General features: G+C 45.7%; 1 protein-coding gene across 1 annotated transcript in view; it reads left to right on the top strand.

The window, feature by feature from the left end:
• The window catches only part of pals1a (protein associated with LIN7 1, MAGUK p55 family member a), a 32737-nt gene extending 11498 nt beyond the window's left edge, over positions 1-21239 (top strand). The window contains exons 2-14 of the mRNA XM_048974316.1: positions 5448-5963; positions 7250-7458; positions 10037-10114; positions 11550-11699; positions 14973-15134; positions 15769-15846; positions 16006-16189; positions 17096-17167; positions 17256-17327; positions 17422-17589; positions 18124-18326; positions 18438-18548; positions 19092-21239. Of these exons, the coding sequence (XP_048830273.1) occupies positions 5510-5963; positions 7250-7458; positions 10037-10114; positions 11550-11699; positions 14973-15134; positions 15769-15846; positions 16006-16189; positions 17096-17167; positions 17256-17327; positions 17422-17589; positions 18124-18326; positions 18438-18548; positions 19092-19268 (2118 nt within the window). The 5' untranslated portion in view covers positions 5448-5509 and the 3' untranslated portion in view covers positions 19269-21239. The remainder of the gene's footprint in view (positions 1-5447; positions 5964-7249; positions 7459-10036; positions 10115-11549; positions 11700-14972; positions 15135-15768; positions 15847-16005; positions 16190-17095; positions 17168-17255; positions 17328-17421; positions 17590-18123; positions 18327-18437; positions 18549-19091) is intronic.
• Positions 21240-21851: the final 612 nt, after the last annotated feature.

A 21851-nucleotide genomic window follows, 5' to 3' on the forward strand; every position in this document is an offset into this window, starting at 1 on the left:
CTTAATGCCCTGGAAAAAAGCATAATAGGGAACTAGTAAAACAGAACTATTGTATGTCTTTAAATGGCATGGTGTCACAGGTGTATGTCAGCATGTTCAGTATAACAATCAGAAGTGCTTTCCGGAATTATACATCAAAACTGCAGAATTGTGTATAGGTTGTAAAAAAAAAAAAAAAAAAATTTGGCTTTTTTAAAAATTGTTTTGGTGTCCGCCTCAGTCTGTAAGTGGTCTGCCAGTGTGACCAGGCTGCCATTATTGCCCCATGACGCAATGCTGCCAGGGCCGCCTCCAGTCACTAGCTGGAGTTTCATTCTTGTGGCTCTTGACGGGAACGTTTTCCTGCTTTTTACGTGGACAATCGGTGCTCAACTGTGCCAGAGGTCAGAGTGCGCGGACAACGTGGGCAAGAGGAACAAGCGGGGAAAACTAGGCTAGGGACAGACAAATAATTATTTTGGGTAAGCCGTCCTATTCCCCCCGCCACCCCTTTCTTAACCTCAAGACTGCTAGCTGACAGAGCTGTTGTCATGGTGATTCACTGAGCAGTCACAGCGCAGTGATCCTCAGCATAACAGACAAGAGGAGGCAGTGTGAACTCTACGGAAGAACGCATGAGAGAAGCTCCATGTGAAAGATGTCGCCCTGCGAGTGCTACGCATGTTTGTCAGAGAAACCACTACTTTGAACGATTTTCGTGTCACCTTGAATAGCTTGTTTCCAAAGTAGAAGTTGACCATCGGTTTAATTTGGGAGTGTTTTTTTCTGTTTCAACGGTTGTATTAGCACCGTAAATGGACAAAAGACACACCAACGGTGGTACAGTGTACGGATAATTTGTGAACCATGTAAACGCTGAGTTTCGGATACTTTCTTCATAGTAGCTAAAACCACTAGATCTTTTTTGAAATGAAGAACTTTGCTTTTCTTATGGATTTCATGCTTATCCTTTAAAGTTGGGGAAACTTAATGATTTAGATGATTATAAATGTTATGAGTAGACTGTGCATTTTGGAGTTTGAGTTTTTTGTCACATTTTTCCCACACCTTACAAAAGGAAGCAGTCACTCAGTGCCCGTATTAATATAGCTCTGGAAAAAATTAAGAAACTACTCTCTTTTGAAAAAATCTGCCTCCTTAAATCCTGGTTCTGCTGGCAGAAGACTACACTGCGAGGCAGGCTGCTTCCAGGCTCAAAGTTTCTAAGACGGCAGCACACAGCAGCAAAGTGAATCAGGAGACACTGGCAATGACTAAAACCAGCCAGGTAAAGGGCAGAAGCAACTTTCTAATGCCAGGGATGACCGTCAACTTATCCGGCAGTGCCTCATAAATCGGAGGATGACCTCAAGTGACCTTCAAAGGGACTGGGAAACATTAAGTGGTGTAAAGTGCACTGATCCATAAAGCAAAGAAGAAGCCCTTCATCAATGAGAAGCAGGGAAGAGCCAGGCTGCACTTTGCAAAAAAGTATATTTTGCACATACTCATAAATTAAGTAGTAAGTGAAACTAAAAATGTTGCTGTGGTCTCTTAATTTTTTCCAGAGCTATAAATGTTTGTGCATTGGGTGAGAATTTGGTGTTAACCCCTTCCCCACAAAGGGCAATTTTAGCCTACAGTTTACATAATGTCTGAATTAGTGCATCATATAACATGATACTTTTTTGTCTATAAAATAATGACTTAATTACTTAATCCTATTCAGTGCATTTTTGGCTCGTATGGAAATCGCTGATTTCTTCTGTAATATCAGCTCAACCATGCAGATACTTGTTTTATTATATGGTATTTTTTGCACTATATTAAGATAAGAATGCCATACATCTTCCTGGGTCTGCTCTGCCGTCCATCCAGCCGCCTTATAAACTCGAGCCTGAGAAGCGTTGCTTTCTCACACCCCTTTCATGTCGGCAGACAGTGGAATTGCGGCTTTAATCCTCAGATAAATCCAAGACTAATGACGGGATTAAAGCCACTGTCCGGCTGCTCTCTGAAGGTCCCTGCAAGAGAGCTGCACTTTGGGCTTGATAACAAAACAGTTTGTATACAGACACCAAAAGCCGCTGGAGGTGCTGGAGAGGGGTCACAGCTGCTGATGGTTAAGATGGCCTCACGTCATCCCAGAAGTTCTTGTGTTCCAATCTACTATATTAATGTCCTGAGGTCACACGAAATGGGGCCCTTGTCATACCCGAGATGCTTGGGCTGTTTCGCTGAGTGGCGGCCTGTTTTTGTTTAGGAGGCTTCAGATACGCTGTGTGTTTGTGGACATTGGCATGTATATATGTTGAGGGAACCAAATGTCCCCACAACGTTATAAAAACCTGGTGTTTTGACCTTGTAGGGACCTTTTTTTTTTTTTTTTGGTTCCCACAAGGGGAAATTCAGTTTTATAAGACTCTCTAACTGCAATCAAAAAACTAAAAATGCAGAAAGTCTTGTATTTTATTTGGTTACTTGTGGTTAAGATTAGGGCTGGTTAAGGATGTCATTGCTGGGATTAGGGTTATACCCAAAGATATAGATACTGAGTGTGGGGGTGTAGGGTGGAGTGGAATGCAGCAGGGCTGTCATGAACCTAGGGGTCTGGGGGCGGGGTTATCAGTCTGCTGCTGGAGAGATGCTGTTTGAGCACTGTGGTCCAGCTGCAAGATTGGAAGGTCAGAAGATCACAGGGAGGGTTCTCCATCCTCCCATGAGGGGCATTTTGCACCTCTAAGGTCAGGAGATTTCAGTGCAGTGTGTGAGGTCTGAGCGAAGGCCTACAGTCTGTCGGGTCTGTTCTGGAGCGCCACCATTTGGAGCCCTTGAAAGCAGGGTCGTCCACAGCCCCCAACCCAGACCAGTCCAATTATGTTCCAAATTTTTAGGTCCCCTGTCACTCATGGGCCCTGTGGAATCGTCCTAACTCCCCTCCCTCACCCCCGCCCTTCCCCTTTACAACACCCCTGAGACTATATGGAGTTTAGCTTTAGCAGAGGGTGGCTATGGGTTTGACTGATGTTGAATTACCAAAACTGAGTACATGCATAAAACGGATGAAATGCTGCTCTTGTTCCTGAAGATAATCATTGGAATGTACTTGTACATTGATCTTCCTGCTCCAAAATGATTTATTTTTTTCCCCCCCAATATTGCACGACCTTCAGGATGCTCTTGCATGACTTTTGTCCCTGCACTTTGTCAAAAGGGCGATATCAGTGCAGAGTAGGCTTGAATTGGCCTATCTGTGGAAGATTGCCTCTGTTTTTAGCTGTTTCACTGGTGTGAATTGATAGACTTGTTTAAAGAGAGGCCTGGGTTCTCTCAGCGAAGCAGACAGTAGGATTACACTGCTGGAGCAACCTTGGACCATGGCACGTATGGTCTGTGTTTCTCAGCACGGTGTTTTGGTTGAGGAAAGGAGGGCATCTTAAGATGGGGGCTTGAGCCTGGGCTTAGCTGTAATCCCCCAGCTGGCATCTTTTAGCTCTCCGTGTGTCACCTTTGCAAGCAGATTCTCTCGATCTTTCTTTTTGCTTCTTTTCCCTTTCCCCCGCTCTCTCTGTCGTTAACTATCGTGTCAGCTGTTGGGAGTCTTATAAATATTCCTTGATTAACAGTACAATCTCATAACGAAATTTGCATCCACTCCTAGGCATAGAAAATGGCCAAAGCTTAATGTTGTGCCCTTTGGGTTTGGCACATTTTATTTGCCCCAGGTGTGTAGCATTGATAAAAATGTACGTGGTCATTGAAAGCAGCAAAGCCAGGGAGACTTCGCTTTATTAGCTGGATCTCTAATAGCGTAATATTGTACGGTAAAAACCGTTATAAGGTTTGTGCATAATATTGTCCATCTTTCCATACATCCTGTTAATTTCCCCGTCTCTGTTTAACAAATAGTGATGTTTTAACGGCAGAATTATCGTGTTTACGGCGTATCCGCAGTTCAGGTATTATGAGATGTTTAGTTACTTTTAAGAATTTGAATTTCCCTTCTCACAAAGGCATTTTTTTAATTAATTGACAGATGAAAATATCTTGTGGGTGAGATTCAGGTTTCTGTTTTTATTACGTTGGGCGTCTGCTTTCTTGTTTATCCACATGAAACCGTGACACTAACAATATGGTTTATCTTGGCTCTAAGCTCTGGTGCTGCAGCAGGGAAGGTGCGTCAGGAGCTGCATAATCTGACCGGCTCCTGGGAGTTCAAAGGTGCACGATGAAATTGCACAGCTGAGGAACATGCTTTGTGTCAGCCTGAGCTGTGTCAATTGTGATTCACTTTTAAATTTGAATTTTTTTTGTTTCAATTCTTTTCTTTGAAGTTGCGGATATTTTTTACCCTCGTTTTTAGTATTTTTTTTTTTTTTTACATGCTATTGTCACCTAAATAACATCTTCTAAAAACCTTTTGTCTTTCAAAGGGCGGTGAAATTTCTAACTGTTCCTAACCAGGGAATCCAGAATATTAGCCTGCTCTTGAGTGCTGTTGCTCCCTGCAGTAACTTGTTAAACCAGGAAGTGTTGCATCGCCCTTGTTGCCTGCCCCTTTGACAGCCCTATTTACATAAGTTACTTTGGTAATTAAAGTAATCGGCGCTTTAGCTGGTAACATGACGATGGTGAATCCTACGTAGTGTCTCTACATAGGGCTTGCTCCCTGATCTCACTTCTTGGTAAAGCACTGTTAATGTGCAGATTCTTGGAACTGGAATCTATTTTCTAATTTTTATTATTTATTATCTTTTTATACCTTTTTCAGAATTCCCACTGTTTTGTAGAAGTTGTGAAGTGTGGAGTTTTAAAAATTCAAGGTTTTTTTTGTTTTTTTTGGGCCAAATCACGGAATATCAGGAAATTTTGTTTGCATGTTTGTCGCCGTTGATCGAAATGTCATGTTTTCCATGCAGCATTTTCCCTTATCAGTTTGTCGCACATGGTTCCCGTATTGCGTGAGTAGTTGTTATTGGTTACCCTCCCCGCTCGTCAAAAACGGGAAATCACTTCAGTCAAGATTTACAAGCATACCAGGAAAACATAAGCTAGTAAATGAAACTTAGATTGATGGGTTAAAATACTGTGTCTGGTTTTTGTCTGCTCAGCGCAAAAGCTGCCTGTTTCTCCATCCGTCGTAGGTCATGGAAATTAAGCTTTTTAGGTAGTGAAAGTCAGGTGATAGTCAGGGAATTTATTTGACATTCGACTTTGAGTGGGAGCCCTGTGTTTTGCTTTCCTTTGTATTGCATATTTCTTTGACACAATCGAGAATGCAGGTGGGAAAGCACTTCACTACATGGTAGTATAGTGTATGATTGTGTATGTGACAAAGAATGCTTGAAATCATGAAGTCATTGATGTGTTTCCCATTTATATGTTAAAGGCTTTAAAAAGGCCTTGGTTGGGACCTTTTGAGTAAGAGGTGTTGTACGGCCAGTTCTGACTCTCGAACTTCGTTGCAGGTGAAAGTCCACTTAGAGCATCATAGAAGAAAACCGTGTGTCATGGCTGCTGCCCTGCAGAGATGCAGGAATTCCCCATCGTAGCGCAAACACCGTACGATACTCAGGCCGAGCCCCAGAGAACGGCCAGGATGACCACCTCGCACATGAACGGCCACGTCACAGAGTCGGATGCCGAGGGGGGCGGCGGAGGCCCGGCGGAGGCCATGGAGGAGTCTCAGTGGCACAGGGAGATGCCCGTGGACTGCCCCAGCGATCTGGGGGCGCGCACCCTGCCCGTGAGACGCAGCGCACAGCTGGAGAGGATCCGCCAGCAGCAGGAGGACATGAGGAGGAGGAGAAAGGAGGAAGAAGGGCGCAGCAAGCAAGAGCTGGATGTCAATTCCTCCATCCGCCTCAAGAAGTTGTCTCAGAATTCTAAAATCGGCATCGACAACCCTACGTTTGATCCGATTGAGGGGCCTGGTGGCACTTTGGGGCAATTGCAAGGTCTGGGAGGAGCCCCTACATTGCTGGGTAAGTTGGAGGCAGTGGGTAATGTTGCTTGAGAAGTTAAACAAACTTTGAAGTCCTTCAGTGATGTACATGGCCAGTCCTTGTACAGAGGAAATCATGCCTAGAGAGCTTCAGTATAACCCAGGAGAGATCTGAGTATGTGACAGATGATGGCGTATTTTTGAAAACAAGGTCAGTTGTAGGGGTATATTTTTACTGGAGAATTTGTCTGACCTCATCGTTAGTATCTAGCTGTTTCTGGTCTGAACTTATGTGATATTCCGGATTCTGGATTTTGATCAGGATAGGATTCTGTCATTTGCAACGTTTCCATGTGCCTCTCGTTCCCCATATTCTTCAGGAGGCCTGTCTCAGGAGTGTAATCTCTAATCTACAGAAAACTTTAAAAAATGTGACTGGGTTGGATTACAAAGCTTCTTTGTGTGCGCATAGGTATTTCTGTGCGGAAAGGACTTGAGATGAGTTTGTCGATGAGGTATTCCTCCAAGTGGCTTCCTAGAAACCACTCGCCACCACCCAGAGGGTGACCTCTGAGCTTGTGTTGGAAAATCAGTAATGAGAACTTTCAGGCAAATATCGGAGGGGGGAGAGCTGCTTTCCCACTAATGAATGCAGGGGAGGTAATGCTGGTGGAATTCCTCAGGGAGGGGGATGAGGACCTTCAAGCTGGTGGGCTAGGGACTGGGGGGTGAGGGTGTTGGATTCAATTAAAAAGCTTGCCACACTGTGCTGACCTGGTAGGCTTTGACTGTAGTAGGAGTTCAGCTTTTCCTGCCGTTCACTCCCTCACATCCCTTCTCCTGACTTGCGGTATGTTTAAACCACCCCAGATGGGTGTGGGTATTCTGAATATAAGCTTTAGGACGGTATCAACAAGAAAAAGTGGGAGTGTCTGTCACTCGAAGAGCCCCCTCCTGCCATGTGCTTCTGGACATGTGGGCACAGGCCCTCTCCGGGGAGGACATTATTGGACGTACACTTCTGTAAAACATGGAATCCTGTGCTTAGTGTGGATAGATACCTAAGGAAAGTTTCGGCTACTGGTGATGAATTCATGCTGTGCGGTTCAAGTTGAAGAACTGGTAAGGTTATGATTGCACAATGTTTTGGTGCCTAGTTACTATAAACATTCCTCTACAGTTCATAGGATGCTGTTAATAGTATTGCGTAATACATAGGATGTGTCAGTTCTGTTGTACATCCGTGACATGGACTATAATTTGTGTGCCAGGTGCAATTCCTGTGTCAGCTGAGCGTGTCATCTTCCATCCCACTGTCCCCCTCAGATCTCGAGGACCTGCTGATGTCCCTGAAGCAGGTGCAGCACTGCCTGGGCGACGCCCAGAGCCAGGAGGATGTGGAGCTGGTACTGCAGCTGGTGCAGAAGACGGACTTCCAGAAGGCCTTCAGCATCCATAATGCCGTAGCGCAGCACATGAACCAGGCCAGCCCACCTTACCCCATCATGGGCGGTGCTCAGGCCCTCCTGCAGGAGGTACGGGGGGAGGGCTGGGATGAGATGGGATGGGCAGCACTGAAGTGGACATCTGATATAACTTTATATGACTAACCTCCAGGCCTCGCCTAAGACTCCCTCCAGGCCATAAATACTTCACACGAGTCATTCATATGAAATATTTGTTGGTCCCATTTGCCGTATTTTATCTATCTGACTTTAATTGAAAAGATAGAAATATCTCCTGCTCTCGCTTACTATAGGTTCATCTTTCATATACTGCCAGTATCTAACAAGCTGGCCAAATTTCATTTGAAACGCGTGTCCCTGCTTATGGTCAGTAGTGTAATGGTGCCTAGACGCGCAGTGAATGTATGGACGTGAGCTTCACAATGGCTTACACAGCCTGTAGAGCAGGCAGGTTGTGTGCTTGTACATTCCCCCAAAGTGTCAAACTCCAGTGGCTTTTCAAACACCAGTGAAACTGGGTTGTATTCTGTAGTGTGGAAAGTGCTCAGTGGTAGAATTTTGTCTGTCAAAAGATTATAGAAGCTACATGAAAACCAAATGCAGTCACGTGCTTTTTTTGAGTGTTGTACAGTGTTTTGGTGCTTGAAATGGATGGTAGTGAGTTGGAATTTTGAATAATTTAAAAATAATTCTGTTAATGTACGATATTGTTATATTCAGTATTATTAAATAATTGTGCCGAGTCCTACCAACAAAAATGTCATTATGCAAGTTATGTTCTATTCTATTCTATTTCGATTCTGTTAGTAAGTGAAACAATGTACAAAGGGAACTACATTTTTACTTAATTGGTTGTATAAGTTGCATCCATCCATGTATTTTGATGAGCAGCACATTCATGAAGAGGAAACGTTTTCACACTGAAGACTGAAATTTGTTTGAAGTATGTATAGAGGGTGCAGTTTTGGGTTAGGGTCTATGTTTTTTGCAGTTGTTTACGTCTAATACTTCAAAACTGACAATCTGCCTTACGTTCTAATGTCTACACTGGAAGGTGAAGCAAGCAGAAGTTGGAGAGGAGACCAGTGTAATGTGAGGGCCTGATTTGTGTTCCTCTCATGTACTTTCACCAATTTTCTTTCAGTTCAGCTGCTTAGCAGTTTGATTGATTGAAATTGTATTGAATGGCTGCAACAAAGGTGCAGTATGGTGTGGCTGACAAATGGCACAGTGCAGGCCCCAAGTGCCAGAGAACTGATGATGTCTGAGGAGCAAATGCTCCCCTGGCCGGCAGCCAGGAATGTTTAATTTACTTCCCCGAGTGTCTTCGCTGTTCACAAATTAGTGAATTTGGTATTCCACTATTTGTTGGAATTTTAAGCTATGGCTAAATTTGTGCATGCGTTACAAAAATAGAACAATGTTTTTTTTTTTTTCTAACTCAAGTCTATTTCCCGTAATGAAGGCAGCGTATGCTGGGAGACTAGCTCTCTAAAGGGAGCTGCTGTACCGTAGTTCCTTAATGAGTCACAAAAAAGGTCCTCTTGTTGTTTCCTGAAATTCGTTGATACAATGGGGCACAGAGGTCCTCTTTGTCCAGTCCTCATTAGAGCGTAAGCCCCTTGAGAGTGCATTCCCTGCACCGTCTGAATGGAAGTGTGCAGACAGTAGCTCTGACTTGGCCTGGCTGCTTTCTGCTACCTGCGTGTCAGTGAGCTCGAAAATGAGACTCGGGTTTGCACCCCTCCGCCGCTTCAGCCCGCAGCCTATGAACACTAAGCAGCTCCACGGCTGGTGGGAAGGAATGTTCCCAAATATTTTGATGATGTGCCACACCACGTGTGTGTGTGTGTGTGCTGCTTTCCCCCCCCCCCCCCCTATATATTATCGGCAGTGCGATGGAGAATTCCTTTGGCCTAGTGTGTCTTAATGTGTTGAAAAACTGGCTTTCTTGCAGTTGTTAAGGCAGCTGCCTGTGGGTGTTTTGATTTGTGTTTGTGAAGCTTTGTGCCAGGAGGGGGAGATGATGAATTGCGCTGGGCTTGGTTTGGCGGGTGTGGTAGGTTGAGCTGCTATGACTTATTACTCGCGCATGTTTTTTTTCCAGCGCAGTGGTGTATTCTTAAGTGAGTTTACCCCGTCTTACTGGGATTCTTCTCGACCTTCCTCTTGGGTAGATCTCCTTCATCCCTGTCATGTGAATCAACAGTTGCAAGGTTGGGCTCCCATTGGCCAGTAAATACTTGGGTAATAAGAAACCCTGAATTTTGCCTAAGGTGCCGTGTTGTTTGTGGCTCTTCATTTTCCACGAAGCTTTGTGATTTATTTTATTGCCATGCAACTCGGCTGGTGGTACTTGGATTGGTTTCAGCACAGTGAGTAATCAGGGCACAATGCAAAGAAAAAAGATGCAAGATGGAGACATTGACAGCATGACATAAAGGCATATTCAACTTCAGCTTCAAAGTGTCGATCCCATTAAATACAGCCATAGTGGGTAGAGCATTAAACACCCAAGTGCTATTGCACGCTTTCAGGGTATAACCAGGAGCTGTGCTTTGTCTTGTGGTCCATTTCCAACACTCTTAGCCTCACCATTTTGCTTCCAGCCTTCTCCTGCGTTGATGTGCCTGTTTTGTCCTACCAGGTCTTGGCTATGGTGCAATCCAGCCCGCAGAAGGAGAGCCAGGAGCTTAATGCCCTGCTGACCTCCCCGCACCTGCAGGTAAGCTAACCGGTTCTCACGGACTGCTGTGAACGCATAGAGACCACAGTCCGCCTCCCTTTCCATCGGCATGTTATTGCTGCTGTGTGCCCAGGCATTCTGTCTTTATACTTTGTGTCACTTTTTAGCCAGTTTTTCCATCCCTCTGTAGATTTTACTCTTGACCTTGTTAGAAGCCCAGAATCCTCTGTTTTTAGTGGGCATGTGTGTAGTTTCCACATCGCCCTCCATGATTGCACTTTCACTGATCTAAAATAGTTAAGCCTGCCAGCAGTTAATGTGTTATAAACACACAGCTTTGAGGCAGACAGTGCAGGAATTTGGCACTTTTGTTTGTCCTGCACTCTTGACCCCCTCGTTAGCTGGGCAGTGGTGACTTAATGGATGCAGGTTGGAACCCCTGACCAGCAAGGCACCACTGTGGTACCCTGAACAAGGTACCACCCCCAAGCACTGCTCCCCGGGCGCTGAATTAGCTACCCCCTGCTATGTCACAGAGTCTCATATGGGTTAAATGCAGAGGACACATTTCATTGTTGTGTGCTGTGGTGTGTCAACAATGAGCACTGATTTCTAAATTCTAATGGCCGGTCTGTGGAGACCCCCCTCCACTGCCACTTTTATTAGGTAAAACCTCAGTTGCGAGTGTAGCTTTGCTCTGTGTTGGTGAGTTAAGCCCTGGGGATGTTTCTCATACTGACGAGACTGAAGGATGCTCGCATCTGAAAGTCTCGGGGTCTGACAGGTGAAGCGAGACACCTGCTAGGGGTGAGCTAGTGCTTGTCTGTTCATTTCAAGATGCAATTCACAAAAATGTTGATGAATTAGCAGTATTTTAATCTGGTCAAAAAGGATTGATATGTTCACTTAATGGGAAATGTAAGGCTTGGGTATACCCTTTCCCAGTGAACCTGTATCTGAAATCGGATATGTATGTATAAAGCTGTGGTTGAAAGCTATTTTTGTGTTGAAGCATACAGACTATATTTAAATCTATAACAAAAGCCCTTCCAAAAGTAACGTTACATATTTGTCCTGTTACCCTTCTGCGTTTCCCTACTTGGGAGCATCTGCTCTGGAAGTACAATGACCATGTAGGGCTCCTGTTCCAAGCCCAAGTTGCACTGTGGTTTTCAAGTACCCAGTGGCACTGTATTGGTGAGAATGGTGAGGCCTGGCCTTGATGTAAATCAGTGGTTCTCAAATGCAGTCCTCGGAACCCACTGCCCTGCTTGTTTTCCAGCTATCCCTGCCCCACACACTTCTGATTACCTGGATCAGGAGTGTTCAGTCAATCAGAAGCTGAAAGACAGCTGGGACTTGTGTGTGGGGCTGGGATAGCAGAAAAACAAGCAGGGCAGTGGGGCCCGAGGACCGACTTTGAGAACGTCTGATGTAAATGGTGCCGGGTTGGATTCCCATGCTTCTGCTTCAGGCTTTGATGCTGGCTCACGACGGCGTGGCGGAGCAAGAGATGACGCTGGAGCCCAGCAGTCCCACCGAGAAGCACGCGGAGATCCTCACGCAGTACGGGGGCGAGACGGTGAAGATCGTGCACCTGGAGAAGGCCAGGGACATCCCCCTGGTGAGAAGATCAGAGGCCCTGTAATGTTTGGTCACCGTCTCTATGATCGCGTGACTCTGGTGCTTTAGTGTGCTTCAAGCTCTGTTTGTGGATTACTTCTCTGCTAGTAAGACATGTGCCTTAGACGTATACCAGTACACTTATCTTTGAGACCTAGAATATCTCATCCAACATCCAGGTGCCGCACTCTCAGTAATCTTGTCTACCCTCCCATAACACCCCAGTCCCAGCGAAGCGTGCTGGGTGGCCTCTGGAATTGCCAGTCTGCTGTAAAGAAGGCTGATTTCATTTCCGCCCTTGCTTCACACCACTCTCTTGACTTTCTGGCTCTGACGGAGACCTGGATATCGCCTGAGAACTCGGCTACCCCGGCAGCTCTCTCCTCTGCTTATGCTTTCTCTCACTCTCCTCGCCAGACTGGCAGGGGCGGTGGCACAGGTCTATTGGTAACTCGGAACTGGTGCTACACGCCCCTCTCTCTGCCCCATCTCAACATTTCATCCTTTGAATTCCATGGAATTGCTGTTACCTCTCCACTCGATATTCGGATCATTGTTGTCTACCGCCCTCCTGGCCCCCTAGGCTGCTTTCTAGAGGAGCTTGATACTCTCCTCAGTCTCTTCCCCACTGACAGCTCCTCTCTCATTCTCCTTGGTGACTTCAACCTCCCCCATGACAAGCTCCCTTCTTCTGGTCTCCTCCCTTTTCTCGATTCCTTCTCTCTAACATCCAACAGCTCCTCTCCGACACACAAAGGAGGTAACGTCCTCGACCTGGTTTTCAGCCGCCCCTCTCCGGCTACTGACATCTCTTCTACTCCTCTACACATTTCTGATCACCACTTTGTATCCTTTACCATTGCCCTACCCGTCTTGGCCAATCCCAGTTTTCAACGTTTCCTCCCCACTCGACCAAACCTCCACTCTGTCTCCGCTTCTTCTGTTGCTTCCTGCACCCTGTCTTACCTTCCTGACCCTGACTCCTTTTCCTCCTTGGCACTGGAGTCTGCAACTGATACTCTCATCTCCTCACTTCACACATCCTTGGACAACCTCTGCCCGCTGTCTTCCAAACCAAGGAAAACTCGGCCTACTCCTTGGCTTTCAGCTGCATTACGTACTAACCGAAGAGAATTGCGGGTAGCAGAGAGGACGTGGAAGAAATCTAAGCTTGATGCAGATCTGTCTTCCTACCGTACTCTGTTATCCAAATTCTCTATGGACGTGACTGCAGCAAAAACTGCCTTTTACAAAGACAAACTTGAATTATCCTCACGAGATCCTCGCAAACTCCATAACATCTTTTCATCTCTTCTCAACCCTCCCCCTCCTCCTGCTCCTTCCTTCCTGACTGCTGAAGATTTTGCCAACTTCTTTGCCGAGAAGATTGACAGAATCTGTCAGACATTCTCTCCCTCATCCACTACACTACACACTAAGGATTTCCCTCCCCCCTCACTGGCCCAGTTTTCCGGTCTTACGGCAGATGAGATCATGAAAGTCATCTCATCTTCCAACCTTACCACCTGTCCACTTGATCCAATCCCTTCTGCATTGTTTCAGACAATCTGTCTAGACCTTCTTCCCTTCATCACGACTATCATTAATGGCTCCATAACCTCCGGTCATGTACCAACAGCATTCAAAATAGCCAGGGTCATTCCCATCCTAAAAAAACCCACTCTAAATCCCTCAGACACTTGCAGCTACCGACCAGTATCGCTTCTTTCCTTCCTTTCAAAAATCCTCGAACGTACAGTCTACAACCAGCTTTCTCTCTATCTCTCTCAGAACAACCTCCAGGATCCTAATCAGTCTGGCTTTAAAGCAGCTCACTCTACAGAGACTGCCCTCTTAGCAGTCACTGAGAAGCTACATGCTGCCAGATCGGCCAAACTGTCATCTGTCCTCATCCTTCTTGACCTATCAGCAGCATTTGACACGGTCAACCACAAAACTCTCCTATCCATCCTTAGGAGTCTTGGCATTGGTGGCCTGGCCTGGCGCTGGCTGGCTTCCTACCTAGAAGGCCGAACATACCAAGTGACATGGAATGGATCCACATCTACTCCACGTTGTCTTTCCACCGGTGTCCCTCAGGGCTCGGTTCTTGGTCCTCTTCTATTCTCCCTCTACACTAAATCTCTTGGCGAAGTTATATCCTCACATGGCTTCTCCTACCACTGCTATGCCGATGACACTCAACTCATCCTCTCCTTCCCTCCCTCAGACACTCATGTCTCCACTAAGATCTCTACATGCTTGGCAGACATCTCATCTTGGATGACCACTCACCAGCTAAAACTCAACACTAGTAAAACTGAGCTGCTTTACATCCCGGCTGACTCATCCCCCCTCCAGGACCTTGCGATCTCTTTCGACAACTCCCTAATCCGTCCTTCGGTTTCTGCTAGAAACCTTGGAGTTACCATAGATGATCGGTTGTCATTTTCCTCACATATCGCCAGTCTTTCTCGCTCTTGTCGGTTTCTCCTCTTTAACATCAGGAGGATACGTCCATTTCTTTCCACTCAGGCTACCCAGATACTCGTCCAGTCCCTCGTCATCTCACGCCTTGACTACTGTAACTCGCTTCTAGCGGGTTTACCACTGAGCGCCATCCGTCCCCTCCAACTGATTCAGAATGCAGCTGCTCGTCTTGTTTTCAACCTTCCCAAGTTCTCCCACACCACTCCTTTGCTGCGCTCCCTCCACTGGCTTCCTGTAGCTGCACGCATCAGATTCAAAACACTGATGCTCGCATACAAAGCCAAAAATTCTCTGGCACCATCCTACCTAAAGGACCTCATCACACCCCGCTCTGCACCACGATCTCTCCGATCCTCCAGCACTGCTCGACTGGTCCCTCCTCCCCTCAAGGCACAAGGAAGACACGCATCTCGGCTCTTCTCTGTCCTGGCACCTAGTTGGTGGAATGAACTCCCCCTAGATGTCCGAACAGCAGAATCCTTGACTGTCTTCAAGCGACGACTCAAAACTTTTCTTTTTCAGAAATACCTGACGTAGAACTTCTATATTCTTTCTCGACTCTTATTCTGGTGTGTGTTTAAAAAAAAAAAAAAAAGAAATCTACACTACTCAATGGAGTTCTCAGAGATAGTATTCATAGCTTGGGTCCTTATTGAGCTAGCATTGGAAATTCATTGCAGAGTCTCAAAGCACTTATGTAAGTCGCTCTGGCTAAGGGCGTCTGCCAAATCCTGTAAATGTAAATGGTGCTAACCGTAGCCATGGACGCCCACTGTGCTTCCAGGGCGCCACTGTACGCAACGACATGGACAGCGTGATCATCAGCCGTATTGTGAAAGGCGGGGCAGCAGAGCGCAGTGGCCTGCTCCACGAAGGAGACGAGATCCTGGAGATCAACGGCATCGAGATCCGCGGGAAAGATGTGAACGAGGTCTTCGACATTCTAGTAAGGACGGGCTCGATTGGACACGGTGACTGATTTATTGTGTAAGGCATAAAAAATGTGCTGTACAATTTGTACTTAATCTATCTAAGCAATCCATATGAATTGTTTCTTAATTTAATCTCAAAATTAGAGGGGAGACTACCTTCTCTAGCTGTATGGACCGAAAGGCTTCTTGTGGAGAGCCCCTAGTCCCAGGTTAACGTGTTCTCCTCACGGTCAGGATAACGTCAGGCGCTTATCGCTGGCCGCAGTCCACACTCATGTGAATATGATGAATTTTAGCTGAATTTCAAATTGCGTAGTCGTCTTTATCTTTGGTATTGTTCTGTTCTGCCAGCTACATTACCTTAAAAATGAAAGATGGGAATCAAGTTTGTTTTGGTGATTTTAGAAAAAGCTCCTTCTTTCGGGCCCTGTAATGTTTTCAATGTCAAAAATGATCCATTTCTAATTTCAGAATAGATTTTGTACCCAAGTATTAAACTTAAATTTTCAACTCCCTGCCATCGATAGGGATGAGGGATGAGGACACTGACCATGGCCTTACGAACCTGAGCCACATGCCACTCAACACAGCAGAGACAAGGCGACTCGCACAGTTGCTGATGCAGTTCTTTATTTTTTCTCCCTTCAGGCAGAAATGCACGGCATGTTGACCTTTGTCCTCATTCCCAGTCTGCAGACGAAGCCCCCACCCCACAAGGAGACGGTGGTAAGGCCCCCCCGCCGCACCCTTTGACGACGGGGCCGACGTGCGATGTCTCGCGTGACGTGTAGCGCCTCTGTCCGTTTGCGCTTCTCGTTATCAATCTCTTTCGACTTCTTCCTGATTCCAGTTGAGCAGGCATTATCCCCAACCTGCCCTCTCCAGGTTCACGTCAAGGCCCACTTCGACTATGACCCCTCGGATGACCCCTACGTGCCGTGCCGGGAGCTGGGGCTCTGCTTCCAGAAAGGGGACATTCTGCACATTATCAGCCAGGACGACCCTAACTGGTGGCAGGCTTATCGGGACGGTGATGAGGACAATCAGCCGCTCGCCGGGCTGGTTCCAGGTACGAGGCGGCAGGCTGTGTCAGCAAGGGGTCACCCCAGTACTGTGCATAAATATTTTTTCTGAGCAAATAGACACTTGCTGCCCAGATAAATGGCTTCAAACGTAATTTTCTTCGAGATTCAAAATAACTTCATATGTGCAGTAAATGGTCAGTCACACTGTGCAATGAAAATCCTGCTCTGCATGTCCTTCTGGTCCCTGGCAAACGCAAAGTAAACAAAAGGACAAAACGCACATTAAGGTGCTTACAGTTAGACTATAAATACGGGTACAATTTTAGTAAATGCAGTGCAATGTAAACATTAGGGCTACACAATGTCACATTGCTATATGTGAAATTTCCACAGGTGATATTTATAAAACAAAAAAGGATATGAAATTACCCGAATCAAACTATAACCAAATACACTCTCTTGGTATAAAGGTTCTATCAAATAAGTAGTGTAGTGTTAGGTGGTGTTGCTGTGAGTTTTCAACAGACACAAAGCAGAGACGACAAATGCGATGTGAGTATTTTACAGGCTCACATCTGGATGACAATGCTGAAACAGTATATCGTGCAGCTCTACTACATATATGGGCATGTGTGTCAGAGTGAGATTGTGACTGTATCTGAGAGTGTAAACATATGAACATATAAGTGCAATGAGATCCTAAGGCTTTTTCATAGTGGTGTGTCTTGATTGGTGGCAGAGACTTGTTGTGCTGGACAGAGCCTGCATGTCATTATAAGGATGTGGCCGAAATGTCTTCCTACGCCCAAGTACATGATTTCACCGCAGGGGTCTCATAGTTACCTGTGAATCTCTGATCCACCTGCAGCAGTGATGTCCAAATGGCTCACATTATGATGTGATTCACATCCATATCTTTCACTTTCTTTGCTCTTTCTTTCTTACTTCAGGTAAGAGCTTCCAGCAACAGAGGGAAGCCATGAAGCTGACGATAGAGGAAGATAAGGAGCCAGAGAAGTCTGGTATGAACTTCATCGTTTGCAAGGTAATGTGTGATTTTAATAGACGTGCCAGCGCATGCTAACCTTGCTGTTGACTTCACTCTTGCAGGGAAGCTCTGGTGTGCTAAAAAGAATAAGAAGAAAAGGAAGAAAATCTTGTTCAATGCCCACAAAAATGATGGTGAGCTTCTACATGCACTGTCACATGGATGTACTGCAGGGTGTCTCTTCTGAAGTCACTCAGCCCAAAGCTGCTTCCTGATGTCTTTTGGCAGACTATGACAATGAGGAGATCCTCACCTATGAGGAGATGGCGTTGTATCACCAGCCGGCCAATCGCAAGCGGCCCATTGCCCTCATCGGCCCTCCCAACTGCGGACAGAACGAAATGCGACAGCGACTACTGTCCAGTGAGCCTGAAAGATTCGGCAACGCCGTTCCCCGTAAGAAATGCAGATCGGGGTGGGGGAAGAGTGGGGGGCTCTTTGACTAAGCAGGGTTAAAGGCAGCTCTTTCTCCTTCAGTCCAGAAATATACAGTCAGGTTAAATTCTGACTCGCAGCGAGTGTCAGAGGCACAGTAACATGGCAAGAAGCCCTCAGGCTGTTTATTTTTAGAGGCTCCTTTATTTGTTTTTGTGATGGTGTAGCGAAGGAAGTAGAACCAGTGACTGTGGAAGCCCATGTAGCTCCCTAGGCAAGCTTCTCCACCTAATTTCGCTCTGTTCCTGTTTGATTAAACAAGGTTAGTTGAGGCCCCTTAGTAGCGAAGGACCTCTGGGCTTCAATCCGGGTAGGTCTGTGCATCAAAGCGCATCTGCAGTTGGGAATCCCATGCAGGGCGTCTCGTGCCCCGTGTTTCCCGGACCGTGCTCGCTGCGACCCTGTACTATATAGAAAGTTGTGGAAGACAGACAGTTGGACAGATGAACTGAAAAATGTAAGTGCTACTTTCCATCCATCTATTGCTTTTCGCAGACACGACTCGGAATAGGAGAGACGTGGAGTTCAACGGCAGGGACTATCACTTCGTGTCGCGACAGGCCTTCGAGGCGGATGTGGCCGCCGGCAAGTTCATTGAATCTGGCGAGTTCGAGAAAAACCTCTATGGCACCAGCATCGACTCTGTCCGGCAGCTGATCAACACCGGCAAGATCTGCGTGCTGTGTGTACACACACAGGTGGGCCATCCAAGAAGTATAGAGAAATGACATTTGCCTGCCTTTTTGGTTCTTCTTAAAATATTTGACCCAGCCTTTTAATCTGTGTTTCTCGATTATTATATAATCAAGTCCTTGAAGGTGTTGCGTAGCTCCGACCTCAAGCCCTACATCATCTTCATCGCCCCGCCTTCTCAGGAGCGACTGCGGGCCCTCTTGGCCAAGGACAACAAAAACCCTAAGGTACCCACCCCCCCCCCCTTAAAAGGGGGCTTTCTTTTAGACAAGAACGTGTAAGGACTATCAGGAATCCATACTCGAGTGTAGTACACACCACGAAGGCAACCAAGTACTTTTAGTAAACATTCACCAATAACGTATTACCTTTTCAATAACCATACCGCATAGCAATGTTTTGTCATGGATTCCAAAGGGTGGGGTTACCTTTATTTTCTGTGGTAGTGGTGGTGGTGGCCTAATGGTTAAGGAAGCGCATTTGTGTTTGAAAGGTTGCTAACAAGGTACCACTGAGGTACCTTGAGCAAGGTACTGGCCCCTCTCACTGCCCCTGGGCGCTGAATTTGCTGCCCCCTGCCAAGTCTCAATGTCACACATGCCTTGGATGCAGAGGACACATTTCTTTGTTCTGCTGTGGTGTGTCGTCATTAACATTTATTCACTTTCATAACATTCGAAATCTTCTATAACATGTTAGCCTATTTGGACCCCATATGCCATGAAGAGCTTGTGACGCATTTCCGTCCTAACTTACCGCTTCCGCCCCAGCCAGAGGAGCTAAGGGACATCATTGAGAAGGCCCGGGAAATGGAGCAGAACTTTGGGCACCTGTTTGATGCCGCCATCGTGAATGCTGACCAGGACAAAGCCTACCAAGAGCTCCTACGCCTCATCAACAAGCTGGACACAGAGCCGCAGTGGGTACCCTCCTCGTGGCTGCGCTGAGACCCCTCCCACTCCGGAAAACCCTGCTGTAGAGCCAAGTACCTGCACCCCTGTGCCCCCATTTGGGGAATTTAACTGCTGAACCTGTCTGGATCTCTTTCAATAGCTCCACCTTCTGGATAATTTTGGAATAATGTATTTAGTTTACACCTGACACAACTGTCCTTCCCTTGCACATTTTAGACTATTTTGTATTCTAATCAGATGTTCCCCCCCTTCTGTTTTATGCTTTTATTTTCCCCTTAATTTAACTATCAACATTCCAAATATTTAGCACTTGGTGACAGATGTATCTGCTGCTGTCGTGTACTGCTATCCTGAAATATTTATAATTGTAAATATATATTTTTATGAAGTTTGAGTAAGCAGTAATAGAGAGTGTATGTTTAGGGAATCACACTACACACAGAGCCATGTGTCTTCAGTCGAGATCAAAAGCAATTATTACCTTGAAGCGATGGATGTCTGTCAGGTGTTTTTTGTTTAATATTTTTCACTTGCATGTTTGAAGGATGCCGTCTAGCTGGGGGGCTTGGGTGAGACTCATTCACTGTCCGAGTGCTGAAAGGGATTCATGTCTTTAAAAATGCTTGAGACAAGCTTGATTACTGAAGAGCCCGTCTCAGTGATGGTTCCGCCTGTGTTCATTAGTGTCTGCTCGTACCCTCCTTTCCACTTTGGCTGTAACATCGGGCAGCTCTTAATATTCCGTCAATTTTCGAAAAGAGAACAGAAAAAGCAGCGAATGAATACAGTTACAGCTGGAGTGTGAAACTGAAGAAGCAATAATTCTGTGTTTCTGTATTAGTATTTGAGTGCTTCTTGGACCTGGCAGAAGTATAATAAGCAGTATTGTAGAAATCTATTTCCAGATGACATCAGAGTTAATCGGTGAAATGAGAGTTAATCAGTCTATTGGTGATGTTTCCCCTAGCAATGCGTTAGCCTTTAGAGTGCATCAAATGATATTAGGAGTCTATTAGGATGTTTTTAAAGTCACTTATCCAGATTTCAGTTACTTCCCCTTTTCAAGCTGAGTGATATACAACTTTAAAATGAGAAACGTAATTTGGAAGTTGTGTATTTTGATTTGAAGAGTACATATGTACACAAGCAGTTTTGTGAATGTATGTGGGGGGGGGGGAGAAAATTGCGTTGGTGAGCTCTCGCGTGCGTGTTTGCGTGCATGTGTGCTTGTGTACATACCAGTACCGGCTGCTGAGGGACAGTGGTGCTGTGGTGTACTTTAGCTTGGGGCGGACTTTCCGTCATTCTCAGCGCATTTGTACGAATGTGGTACCCATGACGTTATGTTATGGCGGAGTGATACTGTAGACCAGTGGTAGGCAGGCCTGATTCTGTACTGTTAGGCACCTGTGTTTTGTTTCTGTAAAATTCTGACTTGGATCAATTACATTTGTTATGCTGATGTGTGTCCATGTAAACTGTAAATCAGGCGCGTTAGACTTATGCAGGTTTGAAACGTCCTCATTAGCTACACGGTTTTGACATTTTCAATTTTGAATTGCAAAAAAAAGCAACACGTCACTAATACAGTTAGGGATGTGTGTTAAAATGAAACCCTGCATAGGTCCCCTAGGTTGTTTGTCACTCCTGGCTTGAAGTTTTGATGGACTCTTGCTGGTTTTCTATGTAAGTATGGCTGGGCTAGTCCACGTGTAGAAGGTATCCTACATGCATTGATGTATAAATCTTATATCTTCCTGTACAAATTGCACCACTAGGCTGTCTTTTTTTTTTTTTTCTTGCCCCACCCCCATCTTCCTCCCTGTCCATGGTGGAATCACTGGCCTCCCAGGGAAGGAGGGAGGCGTTCAGTCCCTGCCTGTATGTGATGTAGATATGAGCCATTTAACTGGAAGTAGAACTAATGAATGTAAAGAACTGTATTAAATCACTGCTCCTTTTTTTTGTATGAAGTAAATTAAAGACCAGAATGATAGTCCTTCACTACTATTAATTTTTCTTAGCATTTTCTTGTTCTTACAACAACGTGCGTCTCAAGTCTTTAGCATGAATATGGACCTGTGTGTTGTTTGCTTTTCTGATAATAGAACCTTACAGAAGCCAAAGGTTCCTTTTCAGATGACGTTTGTCAGTGTTCTTTAACAGCCAGCCAGACTTATTTTACTAATTGGATAGAAATTGGCATCATATAGGGTTCCGCTTGGACGGGGGTTGGTAATGAGTAATGAGCAGTAAAGCTGTAAACTCCGCTGACCCCCTTTCTTAGTCTGAAAAGTTCTCTGTCAGTTCCTGGGTGGCTGAGTGCTTTGAGGGGAACCCATTCCCAACAGCCAGTTAACTGTGCTATTTTTACTGTTTGTATTTGACACTGCAACCTCCATTTTCCTCCCACCATCTAACAAGATGCTTTTTAGGTGGATTTCTCCCCTGTTTTGTGACTTTTGATTGACAGGCCCTAGACTTCCATATAATATAAGCACTTGTGGGAAAATAACTGAGAAGGCCAAAGCAAAGGTTGACGTCAGTGCAGTCCAGGTACCTTTTTCATACGTTTGCATACATAGGATTTCCCCCATATCAATATTTCAGACATAA

Source organism: Brienomyrus brachyistius, chromosome 14 (assembly GCF_023856365.1).
Source record: "Brienomyrus brachyistius isolate T26 chromosome 14, BBRACH_0.4, whole genome shotgun sequence".
NCBI classification, from domain to species: Eukaryota; Metazoa; Chordata; class Actinopteri; order Osteoglossiformes; family Mormyridae; genus Brienomyrus; species Brienomyrus brachyistius.